The 20,305-nt window shown below is 33.3% G+C and overlaps 3 protein-coding genes across 6 annotated transcripts in view; 2 read left to right on the top strand and 1 right to left on the bottom strand.

Moving 5' to 3' along the window:
* Positions 1-1,269, top strand: part of LOC111242290 (ABC transporter G family member 24-like) — a gene marked incomplete at its 3' end in the record, with an annotated part of 1,976 nt that extends 707 nt beyond the window's left edge. Inside the window, exons 2-4 of the mRNA XM_022784825.1 lie at positions 135-211; positions 1,027-1,097; positions 1,168-1,269. Coding sequence (XP_022640546.1) covers positions 135-211; positions 1,027-1,097; positions 1,168-1,269 — 250 coding nt within the window. The remainder of the gene's footprint in view (positions 1-134; positions 212-1,026; positions 1,098-1,167) is intronic.
* LOC106772047 (ABC transporter G family member 28) lies at positions 960-7,794 on the top strand. 4 transcript variants are annotated; one of them, XM_022785438.1, is made up of 12 exons: positions 960-1,299; positions 1,673-1,736; positions 1,831-1,977; positions 2,368-2,402; positions 2,518-2,591; positions 3,309-4,246; positions 4,369-4,665; positions 4,937-5,428; positions 5,952-6,100; positions 6,185-6,474; positions 6,573-6,706; positions 7,389-7,794. In XM_022785438.1, exons 1-12 carry the CDS (start codon positions 1,293-1,295, stop codon positions 7,543-7,545), a joined length of 2,784 nt encoding a protein of 927 aa, XP_022641159.1. In that variant the 5' UTR covers positions 960-1,292; the 3' UTR covers positions 7,546-7,794. The 4 variants fall into 4 exon arrangements, with proteins under 4 accessions (XP_022641159.1, XP_022641158.1, XP_022641161.1 ...); XM_022785437.1 differs by lacking the exons at positions 960-1,299; positions 1,673-1,736 and having other exon boundaries at positions 1,867-1,973; XM_022785440.1 differs by lacking the exons at positions 960-1,299; positions 1,673-1,736 and having other exon boundaries at positions 1,895-1,977; positions 3,371-4,246.
* Positions 7,795-7,844: 50 nt separating this feature from the next.
* On the bottom strand, positions 7,845-17,340 carry LOC106772048 (ATPase ASNA1 homolog). Its single transcript, XM_014658191.2, has 12 exons — positions 17,088-17,340; positions 16,245-16,456; positions 16,079-16,141; positions 15,814-15,924; positions 13,814-13,888; positions 13,648-13,716; positions 13,495-13,560; positions 11,104-11,178; positions 10,923-11,021; positions 9,807-9,941; positions 8,366-8,528; positions 7,845-8,179 (listed from the first exon to the last, which is right to left on the bottom strand). The coding sequence occupies exons 1-11, from the start codon at positions 17,254-17,256 to the stop codon at positions 8,391-8,393; spliced, it is 1,212 nt and encodes a 403-aa protein (XP_014513677.1). The 5' UTR covers positions 17,257-17,340; the 3' UTR covers positions 7,845-8,179; positions 8,366-8,390.
* Between the last annotated feature and the right edge of the window lie 2,965 nt (positions 17,341-20,305).

The following is a 20,305-nucleotide window of genomic DNA, read 5'->3' on the forward strand; positions in this document are numbered from 1 at the left end:
TTAGTTGGCCCCATCAATCGTGAAGGGCTGTGGCTCCCAGATTTAGTTCCTTGTAAAATTTCAAAGAAAAGAAGGTGAACCGTCTCATAAGGTACATTTAAATTTGATTGAGAAAGTGGATTTTATTTTTTCAGGGATGCTGATTGGAATCAAGCATTTAATTTTTCAACCGATTTGGACTTTTTGGCATCTTGCATTAAGAAGACTAGAGGTTAGAAACATACCTTTTCTCTCTCTCTCTCTCTCTCTCTCTCTCTCTCTCTATCATTTCTTACAGTTACCTTATTGTGTTTCTCAGCAGCCAACCAACATGTTCATGATTTAGCTAGAAAATCTGATTTAGCAAGTTCATGAATCCAAGGAAACAGAAATTTGTAGAACTGCTTATTGGTCTGTGAGGATGAAAATTATAGATATATGGGTTATAACTCATGGATGTAATTTTGAGAGGGATAAATAGTTAGTACAAAATTGATAGTATACTTAATGTTAAGATTTTCGGTATCGGATTCACTTTATTAAATAGTATGTTAAAACCGAGTCAGCCAGCTGTTATTTTATTGGGACAGTTGGAGTCTGTTATAGAACAGTTAAATCTTAACTGACTAGCTTACAAATCAAGCTATCTGGTTGTATATATACTTTTGAGTGTTGTAACTCTATAATCAACATCAACATTACAATACATTTTACTGTCACGATTTCTCTTCTCTAAATTCTTTATAGGCAAACATGGAGTTCATGAATTATGCTTTGACTATATTGTTCACTGTTAACATTAGGTCCCTCATTATTTTCTACTACCCGTCTTTTATAATTGTGTGTTGTTTGTACTCTACAATTTGGACCACTGTTTTTCCTTCCATCCTGTAAAACTGGGGACTGGGGCAAAAAAAGAAAGTGTTTCTTGCTACGTCTGAGGTGACTGGATGAGGGAAGGAACATCATTTTAATTTTCTCTGAATACAAGAAATCTATTTGTCTCACGAGACCACTCTTATGTTTTGGACTCTGATGATATAACAGGAGATATTGCAAAACGTTTGTGTACAGCGGCAGAAGTGAAGTTTTTCTTGGATAGTTTATTGGGGAAATCTGTAAGTGCCAATTATTTAAAGCCTAACAAGAACTGCAATTTAACCTCGTGGGTCTCTGGTTGTGAGCCAGGATGGGCCTGTAGTGATCTCTCAAGCCAGAAGGTTGATCTTAAAAATTCCAAGGAGATACCTGCAAGAACTTCAAACTGTCAACCATGTTGTGAAGGCTTCTTTTGTCCTCATGGTATCACATGCATGATACGTAAGTACACTGACTGAGAATCTTTAAATTATATTTTTACCAAGAAGACTGCAAATAGCTTCTTTAGCAACTTTTAATTCAACTTTCAAGCTTCTTCACGATGTTTGCTACTTTTTAACTTTAAAGATTCAACAAAGAATTTTAAATAGATATTCAAGGATTTACATTTGTTCAGTGTAATTCATATCTTTGGAAATGTATCTTGTACCGGTGAGTGTGATTCGTGCGTAATTTCTGCAATGAAAGCCAATATTATTATAGCATATTGATATAAATTATAATAAAACTGGCTATTGTCCATGTATATATCTTAAAATCTGTGTCTGATGCTTCTATTCTGTCTTTTTTGGCATTTGCAACACTGTTCTTGAAGCATGCCCTCTAGGTTCATATTGCCCTCTTGCTAAACTCAATAAAACAACTGGCGTATGTGAACCGTGAGTTCTAATTCTGGATCAAAGATTTGATATTTTTCCTTGATTTGCTGCTTTCGCACTATTATGAAATTAGTGAACAAATATATTTCTGCAGATATCTTTATCAGCTGCCTCCAATGCAGCCAAATCATACCTGTGGAGGAGCAAATGTTTGGGCTGACGTTAGTAGCAGTAGTGACATATTTTGCTCAGCTGGATCGTATTGTCCAACAAGCATAAAAAGAATTTCTTGCAGTAGTGGGTATTATTTTGCTCTAAAACTTTATTACTATACGCTATCAAATTTGGGTTCTAGAACTAACAGTTTTGATATATCCTCTTGAAACATTCTCCTCATATTTAATAAATAATGTATTAAACGAAAAAGGATGCATGTTACATCTCAGCATGGAAAACATTCAATGCTGTTTTCATTTGATAATTGGAAATATTATTAAGAGGATTTATTACTATTCCAAAAGTAAAATGAAGTGGCTAAAGCTTTTTAATAGTGATCTCTCATAATTGCAAAGAAATACGTTAAGATTTTGCTTATCTTGCCTAGACATGACCAATTTAGTTAATTTTTAGTATACTTGTTAGACTGTTTCGTTGTTGGGAAGTTCGTTAACATTTTCCCTTGAAATTTCAGACATTACTGCAGGATGGGTTCCACATCCGAGAAAAGTAAGATATTGTGAATTGTGAATTCTTGCAGCATTATTCAACTTTCATATTTACTGATCAATTTCTGACTGTATATATGCAGAGTACATATGACCATTTACTGATTATCTTGTAGGATGCTTCAAGTTGAGTTCATGTAATTCAAACACAGCAACCCAAAATATGCGTGCATATGGAATTATGCTCATTGTAAGTTATTTCTGAACATATGGAGTTAAAACAATGATATATAGTTGCATTGATTGGAATTTAATTGTTATGGGAATTTAATAAATTTGGTTTTAATATCAGTGTACTTTAATAAATGGGGAGTTATTAGCACTTTAAGAAACTTAGCATTTTGCTTTTCCAAATTTAATCGGAGGATGGCTCTGTACTCTGATTTTTAGAGAACTACACAACAATGACATATAGTTGAATTGGTTGGAATTTAATTGTTATGGGAATTTTGTAATTTTGGTTTTAACATTAGTGTACTTTAATATATTGGGAGTTATTAGCACTTTAAGCAATTTAGAACTTTTTTTCCAAATTTAACTGGAGGATGGCTTAGTACTTTGATTTTTAGAGAACTAAACATTTGAACCGAGAACTGAAAATTTTCCTTGACTTCAAGTTCCCCAGTCATTAGTCTACTTTACTTTTTACCTGTTCTCTTTGTATCCATCTTTCAGTCTCTCTCCATAGATTTCTTCCTTTCCTTTGATCTACAGTCGAAGTCGTATTTAGTTCATTTGTGACTAATTATATTCACTTATTTTATGGTTTCTGTTTTTCATGGTGAAAAGATGATTTATGAATCATGGTCAATTCTTAGTACAATGTCATGTTGAGAAACGTAAATAGACAAACATCTGCACACACAGAGACCATGTGGAAGTTAACACTCTTTAACTGCTTATGCAGGCTGCTTTGAGTACTTTGCTACTCATTATTTACAATTGTTCTGACCAAGTTCTCACTACTAGGGAAAGAAGAGTGGCCAAATCTAGAGAAGCAGCAGCTAGAAGTGCAAGGAAGACTGCAAATGCGCGCCAAAGATGGCAATTTGCAAAAGATGCAACTAAGAAGGGTGCAATGGGGCTGCAAGCTCAACTATCTCGCACCTTCAAGAAGGATGCAGGAAATCTGGAAAAATTTAAAATTCTGAAACAAGCAAATTCTGAAGCAGACGTTGAATTGTTGTCACATCCACGACCTACAACTTCAAGCATGGTTGCAAGTTCATCTGTGGCAACAAATAAAAAGGGAAAAGAACCCAGTGGTCTGATGCAGATGATACACGAAATTGAAAATGATCCTGATATCGATGATATTGAAAATGATCCTGATACAGAAATAGAAACTAGAGGTAAAAGTGTCACAGAAAATGTGTCAAAGGGAAAACAACCACATACTCATAGCCAAATTTTTAAGTATGCATATTCTCAGCTTGAAAAAGAGAAAGCTCAGCAAAAAGAAAACAAGAAGCTTACCTTCTCCGGGGTAATTAAAATGGCTACAAACACTGAAAGAAGGAAAAGGCCTTTAATTGAAATTTCTTTCAAGGATCTGACTCTTACATTGAAAGCTCAAAACAAGCATATATTGAGATATGTTACCGGGAAAATTAAACCTGGCCGCATCACGGCTGTCATGGGTCCATCGGGGGCGGGCAAGACAACATTTCTTTCAGCTCTAGCTGGAAAGGCATTAGGATGCTCGGTCACTGGTTCAGTTCTTATAAATGGAAGGAATGAATCAATCCATTCCTTTAAGAAAATTACTGGTTTTGTGCCACAAGATGATGTAGTTCATGGAAACCTAACAGTGGAAGAGAATCTCTGGTTCAGTGCACAGTGCAGGTACATTACATTGTTTGACATTATAATAGCTATATATTCTAAAAATGATGTCAGATTTCTCTCGTCTTAGCCTTGCTTGTCTTCTTATACTTAAGCCTAATTTAATTGAACTTTTGTGAAAGGCTATCTGTTGACTTGTCAAAACCAGAAAAAGTTCTGGTTGTCGAAAGAGTTATTGAATTCTTGGGGCTTCAATCAGTGCGTAATTCCTTGGTTGGAACTGTGGAAAAGCGAGGGATCTCTGGAGGCCAAAGGAAGCGTGTAAACGTTGGACTGGAAATGGTTATGGAACCTTCACTGTTGATCTTGGATGAACCCACATCTGGCTTAGACAGTGCATCTTCTCAGCTGCTTCTAAGAGCACTAAGACGCGAAGCTCTTGAGGGAGTGAACATTTGCATGGTGGTTCACCAACCCAGGTAAATTTTTAACCCTATATCTGCGTCATTGGGATATTGCTTGCATCGGTGCTCTTTATTTTTCAGCTGCCAGTACCATTTACTGTACAAGAATTTTATCTCATTTATTGTGATGTGCATATTTTATGACTACTTCTGTAGAAAAGCTTGGATGTTTCATATTGTAACGTCTTATGTACATTTTTTCTTTGAATTGAGACAGATTTATTATCATAACTTGAATAACACTAGTGTCGCTTTCATTTTTAACGGCTGTAACCTTCTGCTTCAGCTATGCTTTGTACAAGATGTTTGATGACCTGATACTTCTGGGAAAAGGTGGTCTTACTGTCTATCACGGATCTGCAAAGAAAGTTGAAGAATACTTTTTGGGCCTGGGGATCAACATTCCAGAGCGGATTAATCCTCCAGATTACTTCATTGACATTTTGGAGGGCCTGACAGCACCTGGCGGAAGCTCAGGACTGAGTTACAAGGACCTGCCAGTTAGATGGATGCTTCATAACGGATATCCAATACCTCTTGATATGAGGCAGAATGCGGTTCAATATGATATGTCACACAGTGTAAATTCAGCTAATGAAATTGATCCCCATGGATCCAGTCATGCAGACAAAACCTTTGCTGGAGAATTATGGCAAGACATGAGAAACAATGTGGAACTGAGGGGGGAGAAGATAAGACACAATTTTTTTAAATCCAAGGATTTATCTGACCGGAAAACTCCTGGCGTTTTCAAGCAATATAAGTATTTTCTTATACGGTAAGTCATCTAATGACTTAATGTGTTACCAACTTGGAAGTCATATTTTCCTGACGTACTTGCTTAAATCAGATAGTTTTTACATTGAGGATTACTAGCTTAAGTGTAACTGTTTTGAAAGTGTGCCATGAACTGGATTTTGTCAACGCTGGAGATTCAATGGTTACATTTCTTTCTGACTTTATCATGGTCCAATGTTCTGCTTTATAAGGGACGCACGAAGAAGAAGGAAAAATAGAAATAAAACCTTTTTGCCTGATTATATGATGGTCAATTCCCTTGCCACTTCTTCCTATCCCTGTATGCTACTATATAACAATAAAGAGAAACCAAAGTGAAACTTATCTATGATAATCGTCGCACTTAAGATTTACTGATTTGTGTAATTATTTCTCTTCAATTATATAATTTGGTGCTATTATTTTTTACATGACTGTCTGCAGCTTATAAACTTCTAATAATTTGTCATCAGCATTTTTTTTTGTTAGTTTATGGTACTTACTCCATGCTAATGTTATTTCAGGGTTGGGAAGCAGCGGCTACGAGAAGCTAGGATGCAAGCCATAGATTATCTTATTTTGTTACTTGCTGGAGCCTGCTTAGGATCACTTACAAAAGGCAGCGAGCAAACGTTTGGTGCAGCTGGTTATACCTATACGGTGATTGCTGTATGTAAGTCATATAAATATCATTGCAAATGATCTCCCTAGCATTAACGTGAGCATCTTTATCCTCATCCATTGTTGTAAATTTCAGCTCTTCTGTGCAAAATAGCGGCCTTGAGATCATTTTCCTTGGAAAAATTACACTACTGGAGGGAGAGTGATTCTGGCATGAGCAGCTTGGCTTATTTTCTCTCTAAAGACACCCTAGATCATTTTAACACAGTGATTAAGCCTGTGGTGTACCTTTCTATGTTCTATTTCTTCACCAATCCGAGATCAACTTTTGCAGATAATTATATTGTGCTGCTTTGTCTTGTGTACTGTGTTACTGGTATAGCATATGCACTGTCCATATTTTTTGAACCCGGTGCTGCCCAGTTAGTAAGTGTTAGAGCTGACCATAAAACTTTTACTAATCCCAATTAAATATTACTCGTCATTATGTTTCCATTTCTCTAAAACATTTCTGTTTTTTGCAGTGGTCAGTACTTCTTCCCGTTGTTTTAACTCTCGTTGCAACACAACGAAAGGATAGTAAAATTTTGAAGGATATAGCTAATTTATGCTACTCTAAGTGGGCTTTACAAGCTTTAGTTGTTGCAAACGCTGAAAGGTAAACAGTCCAGGATACTTATTAATATATTAAATTATTAAACCTTTTGAATTAAAAAAACTACTTTGATATGTTTGGCTTTATTGGAGATCATTTTGTAAAGCATATAGCAAGATAGGTGTGCACTTGGACACGGTATGTGTGCTAAGTAAATTATGCCTTTTAGATTCCAACCGCGCACAACCTTTTAATCACTGATTATCAGACTATTTATTTAAGGTACTTCTCCATTTAGGAGTCTGGCTTTTAGCTTCGTGATTATTTGAGATCTGCGTTAGTCTTGATTAGAATTAAGCTACCTTGAACTCATATACATGTTTAAAACTCATACAAGATCCTCTTCCCACCCGAGTGATGACAATCAAGGTTTTGACTGTGATACAAGGTTTTCACTCTTTTGGAGCGTTGATAATTTTGTTATTCAGATAGCATCTATTTGAATGCTATTTCTCCTTCACAGCTATAGCTTTTAACGTAGGAAGCCATTTGGTAGCATATTTATTTGGTCAACAGTCCAATCCTTAATGTAAATGATGAATAATCTGAACTTTTTGAAAGCTTATGCTATTTTGCACTCAGCAGTAGAAAATGAGCAGCACGTATGTAATTTATGGTTTTTATTAATTGTTAACAGTCACACTTGAATCCGCGTACTGAATATACAGTTAATTTCATTCTACAGGTATCAGGGGGTGTGGCTCATAACTCGTTGTGGTTCACTTTTGAAAAGTGGCTACAATCTTCATGATTGGAGTTTGTGCATATCCATCCTCATTCTTATGGGTGTAATTGGCCGGGCTATAGCATTTTTCTGCATGGTAACCTTCCGAAAGAAGTAAGGTCAACAAAACTTCAGGCCATCGAATTTTACCTCTGACAAATCTGAGTTGTACAAATTGGAGTTAACAGAGATTACGTTAGGATTCTCATGATTTCGAGAATGTCCGGTAATTTTTTTAGGCATGATATTGGTTTTTGGCCTAACTATGCAAGTTAGATGTGATCAATTAGTCATGTCATTGTTGCACGTTCACCTCTTCTGGCTGTGTTTTTTGTATTATAGTAATGTTAATTTTCGTTGCTTCTAATTGTTGAATTTTACAGTTCGAATCATAAACACACCCATAAAATAATGAGATCATTGGAACTTTTCTTATATATAATTTCGTGAGTTTATATCAAGAATATCGTTCTGTCAACAATTCAAAACATAAAAATCATTATTGCTGCCAACAAAAAGGCCTAAATGTGGGGAAGCTAAAAAGAATTAGTCCAGATACAAGATTTATAACGTGAAAAACCAAAAAGGTTTCGTGTTTCGAAACTGTAGCTTGTAAATATTGGAAGCCGGTGAAGTGTCAGGACCAGAATGCGAACTCATCTGATTTGCAGCTTTCGTTACATAAATAGCCTTGATGTCATGTAACGCGTCTATAGTTCAACGGCCAGCTTCAGCAAATTCCTAAATTTAACCTAGCAATGTTAAAGTAAAGAAGAAATTCAAATTTCAGCATAATTATAAACCATATGATTGAATAATCACAAACTATTTGATTTGATTCTAAAAATGCTGAGACAAAATGACTTAAAAACTTAAATAGTAATAAAAAGAGCATTCATACTTAACTTAGTACTGTTACACTCAAATCAACATATTACCTAATCATAGCTTGATGTGTGTAAGTCATTTCCAAATAATGTCACCGAGAAATTTGAGAGCCGGAACACCTCTTATCTCAACATCAACGAGTGGTGCTTGGATCATCAATAAGCTGGAAAGTTCTGGATCATTCTGAATTAAATCAAGAGCACGCATCTGATCCTGAAAATTTTTCACGGTACGGTAAAAAATTGTCACCCTCAAAATAAAAATAAACAGCAAGTTCAAGACACGAGTTTTTCTCCCCTGCTCTTTTAAGGTCTGGTTTCGCAAATTTGTGTCCAATGAATTTGTTCTAGCCAAAGTCTCTAATAAGATGATTTGTAGAACTTCGGTCAAAAAATTCAGTATTCGTTGTTTGTTCTCTTGGCCTATCGAGTATTTATAACTTTATTCTGTTTTCAGCCCATTGTCCCAGCTAGGTATTGAATCCTTGTATGGGATCTTTACATGTTTTCCATTACTTGGTAAGTGTGACAACTTGGATCTTGTGCACTGCTGAATAGATCGACTTTTGGCAGCACGTATTGTTTCATTCATGACTTCCACCAAGAAGGGTCGAAAGTCTCGCTATTCTTCTAAGGGTTCAATCTCCATCCTTCAGAGAGTAGTGATTTTTGACTTCAGAGCTTATTGTAGTTTTCAATTCTTCTGTCTTAAGTAGTTTTTGTGCTTTCAGGGCGTTTTCTGTACGCTGTTTCAATTCTTGATTCTACCTCCACAATTCTTCCAGAGTTTATTGGGCTTCATCATCCATTTGTTGAGCTTCTTAGTTTTGTTATCCCAAGTCATTCATAATCTCCATTATTTGCTACAGTGTCAGAATTTCCCTCGTTATCCTTCTGGAACATCACTTTCTAGATCTTCTCATCCTGTTTTTTATTTTCTCTTCACAATCTTTTAATAGTGTAGGAACAATTTTACCTTCTCTACAATGCATGTGAAAATGTTCTAGTTGAAGTCTCTAAAAGATGATTTATAGGACCTAACCTAGAGTTTTTAGTATTCGCAGTTTGTTCTCTCAGCATGTCGTGTATTTATAACCTCATTTTGTTTTCTGCCCGCTTCCCTCTTAGGGAACTGAATCCTTACAAGGGGTTATTACATGTTCTCCCTTGATCCTTAAGTTTCAGCCATGATACTCATGTTTTTCCATGGAACTATCCCAGGTGATCCTTGTTTTTAAGGAGTCTAGTCTAACTTCTCTCACTACATAACAGCAAGCACCTTAAGTAACACTATGGTTATGAATAGTAATCAATCATCAAATAGCTTAGTTATTCATCAGATAGTTCAATGAGTACCCTGAACTATCCCAGATGAGTATATCATTCAAATTGGATACGGTTCAGCGCTATACCAAGCGGAACAAGATTACGATGTAGCTAACCACTCAGATGAAATTCATGCAAAAATTAAAGAAAAAATGGCTAAAAGTACCTTTCTTTTCATAGCACAAAACTTGCAATCAGATGGAGATGGTGGAAGAATTTGGTTGACAACCAGTCTCTTCACGGGAACATTTTCCTTCTTCAGGGAAGCACTCAATCTAGATGACTCGCTAACTGCCATCACCTTTGGGTAAAGACACAAATATCAACGATTAAGAAATGTGTATTAAAGCTATCTAACATTCAGTTAGTAAACTACAACGTCCACAAAAACCTTTGCCTAGTAAATGTGGCTACACAAATTAATTAACGATATTTTGTTCTGTCAAAAGCCAAACTGATTTTTTTTTAATAAATCATGTTAGACATCACTATGAAGCTTTAGCATCCCAACTAGGTTGGCATTCTAAAACCATTTTCCATCACATGAACATCCATAAAAGAAGAGGAAAAAAAAATACAAAAGCGAAACTGGTATAGTGGATTCATATTTTATTTAATAATTGAATATTTGATTCTTATAGTGAAAGTAGTTCTTGCAATAAGATTAGATAGATCCACTTCCTTTTCACACACGAAATTGAAGATCAAGATATCCAGTATAGATACCCAACTCATTCTTCCATTTTTCAACTTATCTTTCGTCTTCTTCTTTATTGCTAGTCAAAAGGTAAACCAAACCCCAACAATTTATCATCATTACATTTATGACCTTTACTAATAGAATTTTGATACCCCTCAATCTTATTCTTTTGAATTAACCCCAAAGCTTTTGTCCAGCACACCAGTCTTCCTTCCACTTCAAAATTTCAATTCTTTAAATAGGAAAATGTTAGTGGACACACAGAGACGGTGGAAGGGAAGGCAATAATCAATGTGCACAGGAAATAATTTCACAAAAAGACAATAATCTGGAATGGAAGAGGGTCGTTCCTTCTAATTTGACAAATATGGCATTCCCTTTTAATACTAGCTACCAAACACTTCTAGCCCATTCCTAGCCCTCCACCACGCCTGACAGTAAATATAGCTCAAAGTTGTAGTCCTTTAACATTTTTGGTAGGCTTGGTCCCTCTACAGTACATGTTAATTCATCGTTATATCGTTATACACACCAGTTATTCACATGTTAGTCAATTGTGGAAAAAAATTATAAATCATATACCGTGGGGATTGTAACAATCACAAATTCAGTCGAATCTGTGTCACGAAAAAGCTCGCGCACTTTTAACATTCTCTCCCTAAGTTTCTCCAATTTGTCAGCCTGCACAATTAAGTATAACAAATGTGAGCATATTAAGATGAAACTGAACACAACAGTAATCCCAGGTATAAATAAATCTTACAGCATTCTGTCGGGTATTTTCTTGCCCAAACACAGATTTAATTGCTGATGTAGCAGAAGCTATCTTTTCTCTTAGCTGCAGAAGAATAATTGCGTATCAATTACTATATCTTTCATGAAAAGAATACAGAGATTTACACTTCAAATACAGGGATGCATTTGCATAGACATAAATTAGGAACGAGAAAGGGGGAAAACCGAGGAAGATGGAGAAATGTAGAATTGGAACAATTTCCAAGCACAACCTGATAGACATTGCAACATTCCAAACTTGTAGCACGATATTTTTCCATACAGTGTTTTAGTCACATCACATTATTAGGTAATATAGATATTTTTGAAATTCCTAAAATATATTATAAAGGTAAAAGAACATAAAAAACTATTTAATAAATATAAGAACAAAAGAATCATAATAAAAGTTGATTAACAAAAAATAAAGTTACAAAAGAAAAGTGAGAGAAGAGATCAGCCCGCAAACATGCACTGCAGAACTTATCCTTCTCAAAGCTTATAACTTTCAAATGTGATAAACAAAATCAAGTATCAATGAAAACCAAGTCAAAAATAATAATTAAATTTTAACCAGAAGCAACCATGAGCAATTGGCTTAAAATGGACTTGGTCCCTTCCTTCAATTAAGCAAAAAAACGCAATAGAGAAATTTCAAGAACAGCAGAGAACTTTGTACGATAATAGTGAGCAATAAAATTTTAAGTAAGGCTGTATCAATTTTTTTTATTATTCGCCAAATACCAGAGTAAAAGGAAGAGAACATTTATCATTCTTATACTTAATTATTTGTTTATTTTATAATTATCATTGATTAGCGGGATGCTTCTAGTCTATATTATTTAATTATTTTATGCTATTTAACTATTTATACTCGGAGTGATGTTTCTAACCTCATTTTATTTAATTATTTTTTATCTATTTTATAACAATCTTCCCTAGTGGGTATCCTTAATCTCATATTGTTTAATTATTTTATGTTATTTATAACTATCATTACTTGGCGAGGTGTCCTGAACCTCATCTTGTTTAGTTATTCCATATTATTTAATTAATAATGGTATATTATTTGATTTTATTTATCTATAATTATATGTATTCTTAGTTTAATTTAGACTAATTCTATTTTAGCAAAAATATATAAATTGTGTATGCATTTAGAAAGATAATAATCATTAACTAAAAATTTTAGGATAATAATTCAATATGATGGTGACTTTTAATACACTCAAAAAAATATAATAACAAAAACAAAATTAGAAAATAATGATGATCATAATAATAATAAAATAAAAATTTGAAGTAATATCTAGTTAGGAGGGATTTAAATGAGTAAATATTAAGCAAGATGAAACATTCTTGTATATTTTGTTAATCATGGTAAAACTCATGTATCCAGTTTAGTCACTTCAAAGATAATTCAAATTATCTCAAAGAAAAAATAAATAAATAAATAAAAAGTGTGAATGAGATATACGTACATATATATTGTCAAAGATAATTCAAATCTTCTCAAAGAAATAAATACAAAGTGTGAATGAGATATACTTACATATGTGTTGATTTAAATTTTTTATTATTCAATATATTTATATATTTGTTCTCACTTCTTAATTTTTCTTGTCTCTTATACGAAATAAAATGGAAATACAAATTCAAATAGATGAACGTCCCAAACTATCCAAATCTGTTCATTATAGTCATTTCAACAATATCTCCGAGCACCACATGGAATATAAACATAGTTGTTACTTCCATCGCGTTCAAAGTCAGAAAAGCGTCATTTTTCACTTTCTCCACAAATCTAGATGCACTAGTAATCTTCGAAGGACATCTAACAGTTACCTTTTTCCTTCCTCTCACTACTCATACCAACCCCACAAATTTGTTTTCACCAGCTATACAAATGTAATATGGTAAGGTAATGAAAAAAGTACTGTGAATAAATAAAACCCCTCCTTTCTCCTTTAAATAATAAAATAGATGTGTGTGTCTATCTATCTATCTATCTATATATATATATATATATATATATATATATATATATATATATATATATATATNTATATATATATATATATATATATATATATATATATATATAAAGTATGCAAAAATTAAATATTTTAGAATATTATAGGGAAGAGGTGTTCCAGACATCTTCCCAGATAAACTACTCAAGACTGGTTGAGTGACAGTGCAATTTGCATCAAATAATTATACCTAAAGAACATAATCATTTTATTTCAAAGTTGGAACAAGTTCTCAGGCATTGCATAGGGTTATGAAGTTCATTACTGTAAATATTAGCTTCTAAAACAAGTGAACAACTCAAATCTATTCGGGAGGAGTTTCATAGGATTAAATTCAGTAGTCTTACCTTTAGTATCTTGCCAATAGATGCATCCAAGAAATCGGGCAAGGACAACAATCGTAATGTATGGCCCTGATCAGGAACATGGTAAATCCTACAATGTAAGGCTAAAAAACAGAAAGGTGATCTGAAATACAAAACTGTCAGCTTTTTGCTTACCGTAGGTGCAGTGTCAAACACTATTCGAGTAAACATGCTATATTCCTGTGATTCAAGAAATTGCATAACCTGACAGAAGGTTTTTAGTCGTTAGCAGAACCAAAAAGGAATTATTACATGAATAATTAGCAATGAAATAAATGTACACAACACATAAAATGCATGCCTTGGAGATCGCAATAGCTTCATCCAGTCCAGGAGGAGGTGAATCCAGAAGTTCTCCCAGTTTTAGCTCTCCCAACTATTGCAACCAAAATACATAAGAACCTGTCTTAGATAAGCAAGCATTCTGAAGTAGAACCAATTATCTTTGTGCATTACATAGTTATAAATAATGTTAACTTGCATAACATAGATATATAAATATTAAACAGCAAAAGGCAAGCAATTGAATGGAAATAACTTTTTAATTATTTGAACAGAATACTGCATGTTATTTTCCACTGACTTTGTTGTGTAGAAATCAAACATGGATGATGTGGAACTCCACGAGCATGATGCATTATTTCGATCAAGCAGTAGTGTTTGTTAAATACTCATTCTAACAGAAGCTTTCATTGGTGTTCAGATTGATTTAGATGCAAAATGCTATTAGATCATAAACCCTCTGTGTGTGATGTGATCATGGACTAAGAGGAACTAACACAAGGAGGAATCACAGCAAGAAGCATGACTAAGAACCAAAAAAGGGAGAAGAGAGTCCAAGACATAACAAGAGCTTTTAGGGGTGTCCTGACTAGAAGCAAGGCTAAATCACTTGAGGAGGAGCTTGATCAAACCAACAAAACTTAAGGATTCTAAAGATTAGTTTAGATAGGAGCAACCCCTCTTTGCCTACATACTTTAGAGCTACTTGGGGTTAATAATACTTGTTTGGTTTGAATAGTGTGTGTATATCGCATAGGTATGTTTGGGTGCAAGGCTTGACAAAAGATGTTTTTGGCCACACCCTTGCATGACAATCTCTTCATATGAGAAAAGAAATCATGTACACTTGAAAACACCTTTGATCATTTGAGAGGTAGAGAAATTTTTTGAAGAGTGCGATTCTTCTTTCTTAAAGAACTCTTATCTTTGATCAGAATATCCAAGTGGTGAACCTCATTGCATTGCTTATCTCCAAAGGGAGTAGGGCATGGCTTTTTCTCAAAGAACAATTTGTTGGAGATACCACATTGTCTAGAGATATGATCAAATTATAGTATATAAGTAGGTAGAAATCTCAACTTACAAATTAATTTTGAGAGATTGAGTTAGACTTAAAGTCCATTTCAAACATGTTATCCGATTTTATTTTAGTGTGGTCTATTGAGCCTATCGTGTCACCCACTGCTAGATTGTTATTGGAAAACTCACAAATATCTAGTCCCATACTCAAGATATTTTGTCCTAGAGGTGTGTGGGTGTGTTGGAGATCTCACGTCGACTATGAATATGACAAAATGATATCTTATAAGTGGGTGCAAACCTCACTTACAAGTCAATTTTGTAAGATTGAGCTAGATTTAATATTTAATTTCTAAAACAATTCTTGAAACCAGAGGTAATTCCCATTCTTCTAGTTTGTCCCTTCTTTGTGCATTATTTATTGATCTATCATCTTTCATCAAGTTTCAACCAAGATCAAAGTCAACTCTATCACCTCTTCTGTAACCAACAACCATAGTTTTCTTCTAAAACTCTTCCAAGAACCCATCAAGAACCAAGCTTCCATACACCTTGACCTAACTTAACACATTCATACACCTCTTAGAGTTGAGACTGACTCCATCCTAATTCAAACACACCAAGAAACCAACCAAACCTTCCATAGGTGCAAGGTTCTTTCCCTTAACCCTTCTTGTGCGCTTTGAAGTTTGAGCAGAAAAATCCACTCAGTCCTACAAGCCTGATCAAGGCTTTTATCAGTATGTGACATTGTTCTTTTCTCTATTCATATTTTAGTGCCTAAAATTTAACTTAATCATTCCTTTGAGGTTAATTGGACTTTCTAAGAGGACACACGTTAGTGTCAATATCATGGCAGGTTCATAGTTAAAGAATTATAGTTTAGACTTCTGATAAAAAAATTGCTTTAAGAAAATTCATCACCCTGTGAAAATTCAGTGTAACTTGGAAAATACACACATAATTAGAAATGTTGAGAACGTGTCAATAAATCTTTACCTGGTCTGCAATCATTCCAAGACCCATGCCATCCATGAAGTCTTTGACCCCAGTTCCACCATTTTTTTTAGCAGCATTTCGAAACTCTTCCCTAGATTTCTCAGGGTTTATCTGTAAAGGAAGTAAGGACCTACAAACTTAAATAAGTGGAGAGTGGTAATCTATTAAATGGTATACACATATTCTCACAAAAATACCAATTATGCAATCAAGTAAACTAGATACTAAATATTAGCTAATTCATTCTATAAAAATGTTAGCTTACTTCAAGGGCAAAAAGTGGATAGTCAGGTCCTTCCACTGGCACTAATGCCCCCCCTGTCAAATCCTAGTGTACAATTTGCAAAACTTGTATTAGGCAAGGCAAGCAGATCTTGAAGCAGCTAGCATATGAGTATCATCATAACTATACGGTTAAAAATATAATAAACCTGAGCAAAAGAATCACTCAAAGAATGTGCTGGATCAGTGGACACCACCAGAGTTGGGTGTCCATTATTGGCAAATTTAACAGCAAGTGAAGCAGCGCAGCTTGTCTTCCCAACGCCTCCTTTCCCACCTAGCATGTAATACTTCCTCTTGGTCCCAGAAACCATTTCATCAAACCCTGATGCAGCTTCTGTAGTACCAGCAACCGATCTCACTGAAAATATAAAAATAATAAAACCAAAAAAATTGTCATCAAACACTCCATATGTATCTCAAAAGTACAATTTTCCATAGAAAAGTATCATTTTCTGAGGATCTTACCTTCGAGCAAGCAGTAAAATATCACGCAATCTCAAGTTTAAAGCAAAACTATAATTTGTATTAGCAAATAAGTAATGGTAGCGCTAAAAAGCATCATCATCATACAGTACAAGGTTAAACCCAAATTATGGTGAACTCTTAACTACTCACATAAAATGGCACTGCACCTATCTATTTAAAATAAAGATAAATGAGAATCCTACTCAAAAAGATTATCTGAAAAATCATCAAAAAGAAATTCAGTCTCCTCGTTCCTTCACTTGCATTGTCAGCAATTATAAATTTCTAATAGCTCGTTACCTTCTCCAATCCCCCCAAAAATACCAATATCCACACTCCTTAACTACACTAACGAAAAGGATAACATCAATTTAGGGGCACACCAAATATAATTAAGTTCATTCAATGTAATACCCCAACAGCAGCAAGTGACAATTCCACATATATGAGCACATGAAACAGAACAGCTAACTGAATTAGAAAAACCCAAAAAAGTAAAAATAAAATAGAAGAAATGGGAAAACCTTGAAATGACTTCGTGGGGGGTTTAGTGGAAGCAGAAAGGGAAACGAAGGTGACGGCTTTGGGGAGACGATAAAACAGAGGAGGGTTAGGTGCGAAGGAGAGGACACCCTTAACGGCCATGGAGTTTGTCATGTGAAGGGAAGATGAAATAACAGACCGACATGCCATTTCTCCTGTTCTGGTTTGGTTTGGTTTGGTTTACTCTATCTCTGTCTCCTCCACCCTCGCCCCAAGGTATTATTTTTTTTCTTTCTCCCAACAAACAGATAAAATATAAAAAGAAAAAACTCATTAGTATTTGTTTAGTTTATAAATTTGCAAATAATTTTTTAGTTTCTATTTTTTCAATTATAACTTTTTTAACCTTTTCGTGTATTATATTTTTTCATGTTAATTTAAGTAACAATTAAAATAAATTAATAATAATGCTGTAAATTAAAAACAATTATAATGTATAACTTTAAAAAGAAAGTTTTAATAGCTATAAAGACCAAAGTAATTGAACCATTGATAATCAAAGCAAGGATGCTTTGCAAATTTTGGTATATAATACACACAAATCATATATATATATATATATATATATATATATATATATATATATATATATATATATATATATATATAAAGCATGTGATTTGATATGTTTTTAAAAAATTGAGAAGACACTTTGTTTTATCATTAAATTAACTTAATTACATCTTCACCATTCGTGCTTAAAAATTTTATGAACTATAAAAACATTTTAAATAATTGGTATATAAATTATTTATTTTTCTTTCACTATTTATTTTTTAAACCTTTTGTGTTAGAAAAATATATTATTTTATTTGGTTTTGTATACTACCTATTGCCGTGTAATTATGGTGTGTTATACATTGTATGATGTATATATAAGGGATAATTCAATAACTTTTCTTTTTATCTTTGTTTGTATCTTCTATATCAGCTATATATTAAATTTATCAAGGGTATTTATTGAAATTAATTTAGTTTTCAACAAAAGTTTTTGAGAAAAAATAAAAACCTCACACTTTTCATCTGAGTTCTATATTACTAAAAAGAGTTACATTTTAATTTCAGCTTATTTTTGTTGAGTTTATTTAATTTAATATTAATATTTTTTTAATTTTTTTTAATTTTCGTTAATTTTGTTTAATTTAATTTTATTGAAATTAATTTAGTTTTCAACCAAAGCTTTTGAGAAAAAAATAAAAGACTCACACTTTTCATTTGAGTTCTATATTACTTAAAGAGTTACATTTAATTTCAACTTATTTTTGTTGAGTTTAATTATTTAATATTAATATATATTTTTTTACTTTTATTTTAATCTTAATTAATTTTTTTTTTTACTAATACCATTTAAATAATTAACTGAAAGTATTACGGGTTAGTTTATGATTTTTTTATTCAAAAAACATATTCACACATCAAACCTGCACTGTGTCATTCACACATCAAACCTCAATGACACATGTTATATAAATATTTTATATTAAATTTAATTCTATATTTTTATTCAATTTAATTTTAAATTTTAAAAAATGGAACAAAAATGTAAAAAATGAAAAATAACACCACTTATTTAAAAGTTTAAAAGGTTAAAAATTATAATAACATTTCCATTTTTTTAAGTTAAAGTATAAGGATGCTACGTGATTTGAAACGTTAAAATATGTATGAACAACAAATTAGTATTATTACTACTATTATGTTACGTGTTTGTATATAATATGTGACGTTCAATTATATAGAAAAGAAATATATAAATAAGACGTTATCATACATAATATTTGAAAGCAGTTAAAGAATATTGAAGGTGTTTACAGTCATCTTTAAACAGTACAAGAATCTAGAATTGGAGTATCATAGACCTCTTGTAAAAATACTAAGAATTTAAAACTTTAAAAACATGATAAAGTTCTTCAAAATAAATTAAGATCAAAATAACAAGGCCTAAAGAACTAAGCTGCAACATCTTTGTTTCCTTCCAGGGCTCTCTCCAAAGTAACTTCCTCGTCATCTGTTCTCATCCAAGTGGATGATCATCGCAAACGAAAACACATACAACATGGCACAAACACAAACAAATGCAAGGGTGAGCTAATTATATAAAAAAACATGAAATTATACCAACATAAACATACTGGATTCAACCCAAGTAAAATATATACAAGCAAGACAATATATACGACACAGATCCTAACATATTATCTTATAGACTTGACTCGTCCGGACTTTAGAATGATAGTCGAGCTATGGCGGGCCATGCACCCGTGGTGGCTTGTGATACTTAGGCTCCCCCGCCCTGCCACTCACGAGGTTAGTCTGTTTCGCGCCCTCGAGCATGATGGAAGCCTCCAAGACTAAGACCTCCTGTTATTCCTCACCACATGGTTCAGTCCTCTCTACGTGAGAAGAAATACCATTGGAGCGTCAAGAAGACCCCCAAGACTGAGCTCCTACTTTCATTCTAAAACACTAAGAATCTCACCAAGAGATTCTACACAGATGGAACTTGGTTTACCACTTGGTTCGTACTTTCATCACTTTGTAATCATATACCTTTTGCTACAATCAACATATACATAATCTCAACGGCATGCATTGCTCACCAATCAGAGAACTTATAACAAATCCTCAATACCTTTCATACATAGTCAAAAGATGATAAAATAATACTTATATATATCTTTCACCAAATCATATATTCATTATCCAGACTTTAATTAAATCTCACCCGCACTAATAAATTACCATCATGCTAAATAACACCAACATTTCATAAGCCATATACAGCAAACGACACAAGCTCTACATCAAATCAAAATTTCTATTATATTACCCAGAATGAGTTTAAATATGTATCTCTAGGTATGTATATAAAAAAATAACCCAACTAGAAATCTTGGAAAAAAAAATACCCCAATTACACAACCCTTGCGGAAACCCCTCACCACTCTTTGAATGATAATCATTCAATCACTTCCTTCTCCCATACCCCTGGAAGTTTTTGTGCATGCAGTGCTTTATTCACTCCTTTTTCTTTTCCTAATTAACTACCGGAATGGGACCCACATGGCTATACTCTCTCTTTTTCTCCAATTCTTACACGGCCTCTCTCTTCATTTATTATTTTTTCATATAATATATTTATATATAAAAAAAAAAGCTTACAGTTATAAATCATAAAAGTTATATAATATATTTGTTG

Source organism: Vigna radiata, chromosome 8, assembly GCF_000741045.1.
Source record: "Vigna radiata var. radiata cultivar VC1973A chromosome 8, Vradiata_ver6, whole genome shotgun sequence".
Taxonomy (NCBI): Eukaryota; Viridiplantae; Streptophyta; class Magnoliopsida; order Fabales; family Fabaceae; genus Vigna; species Vigna radiata.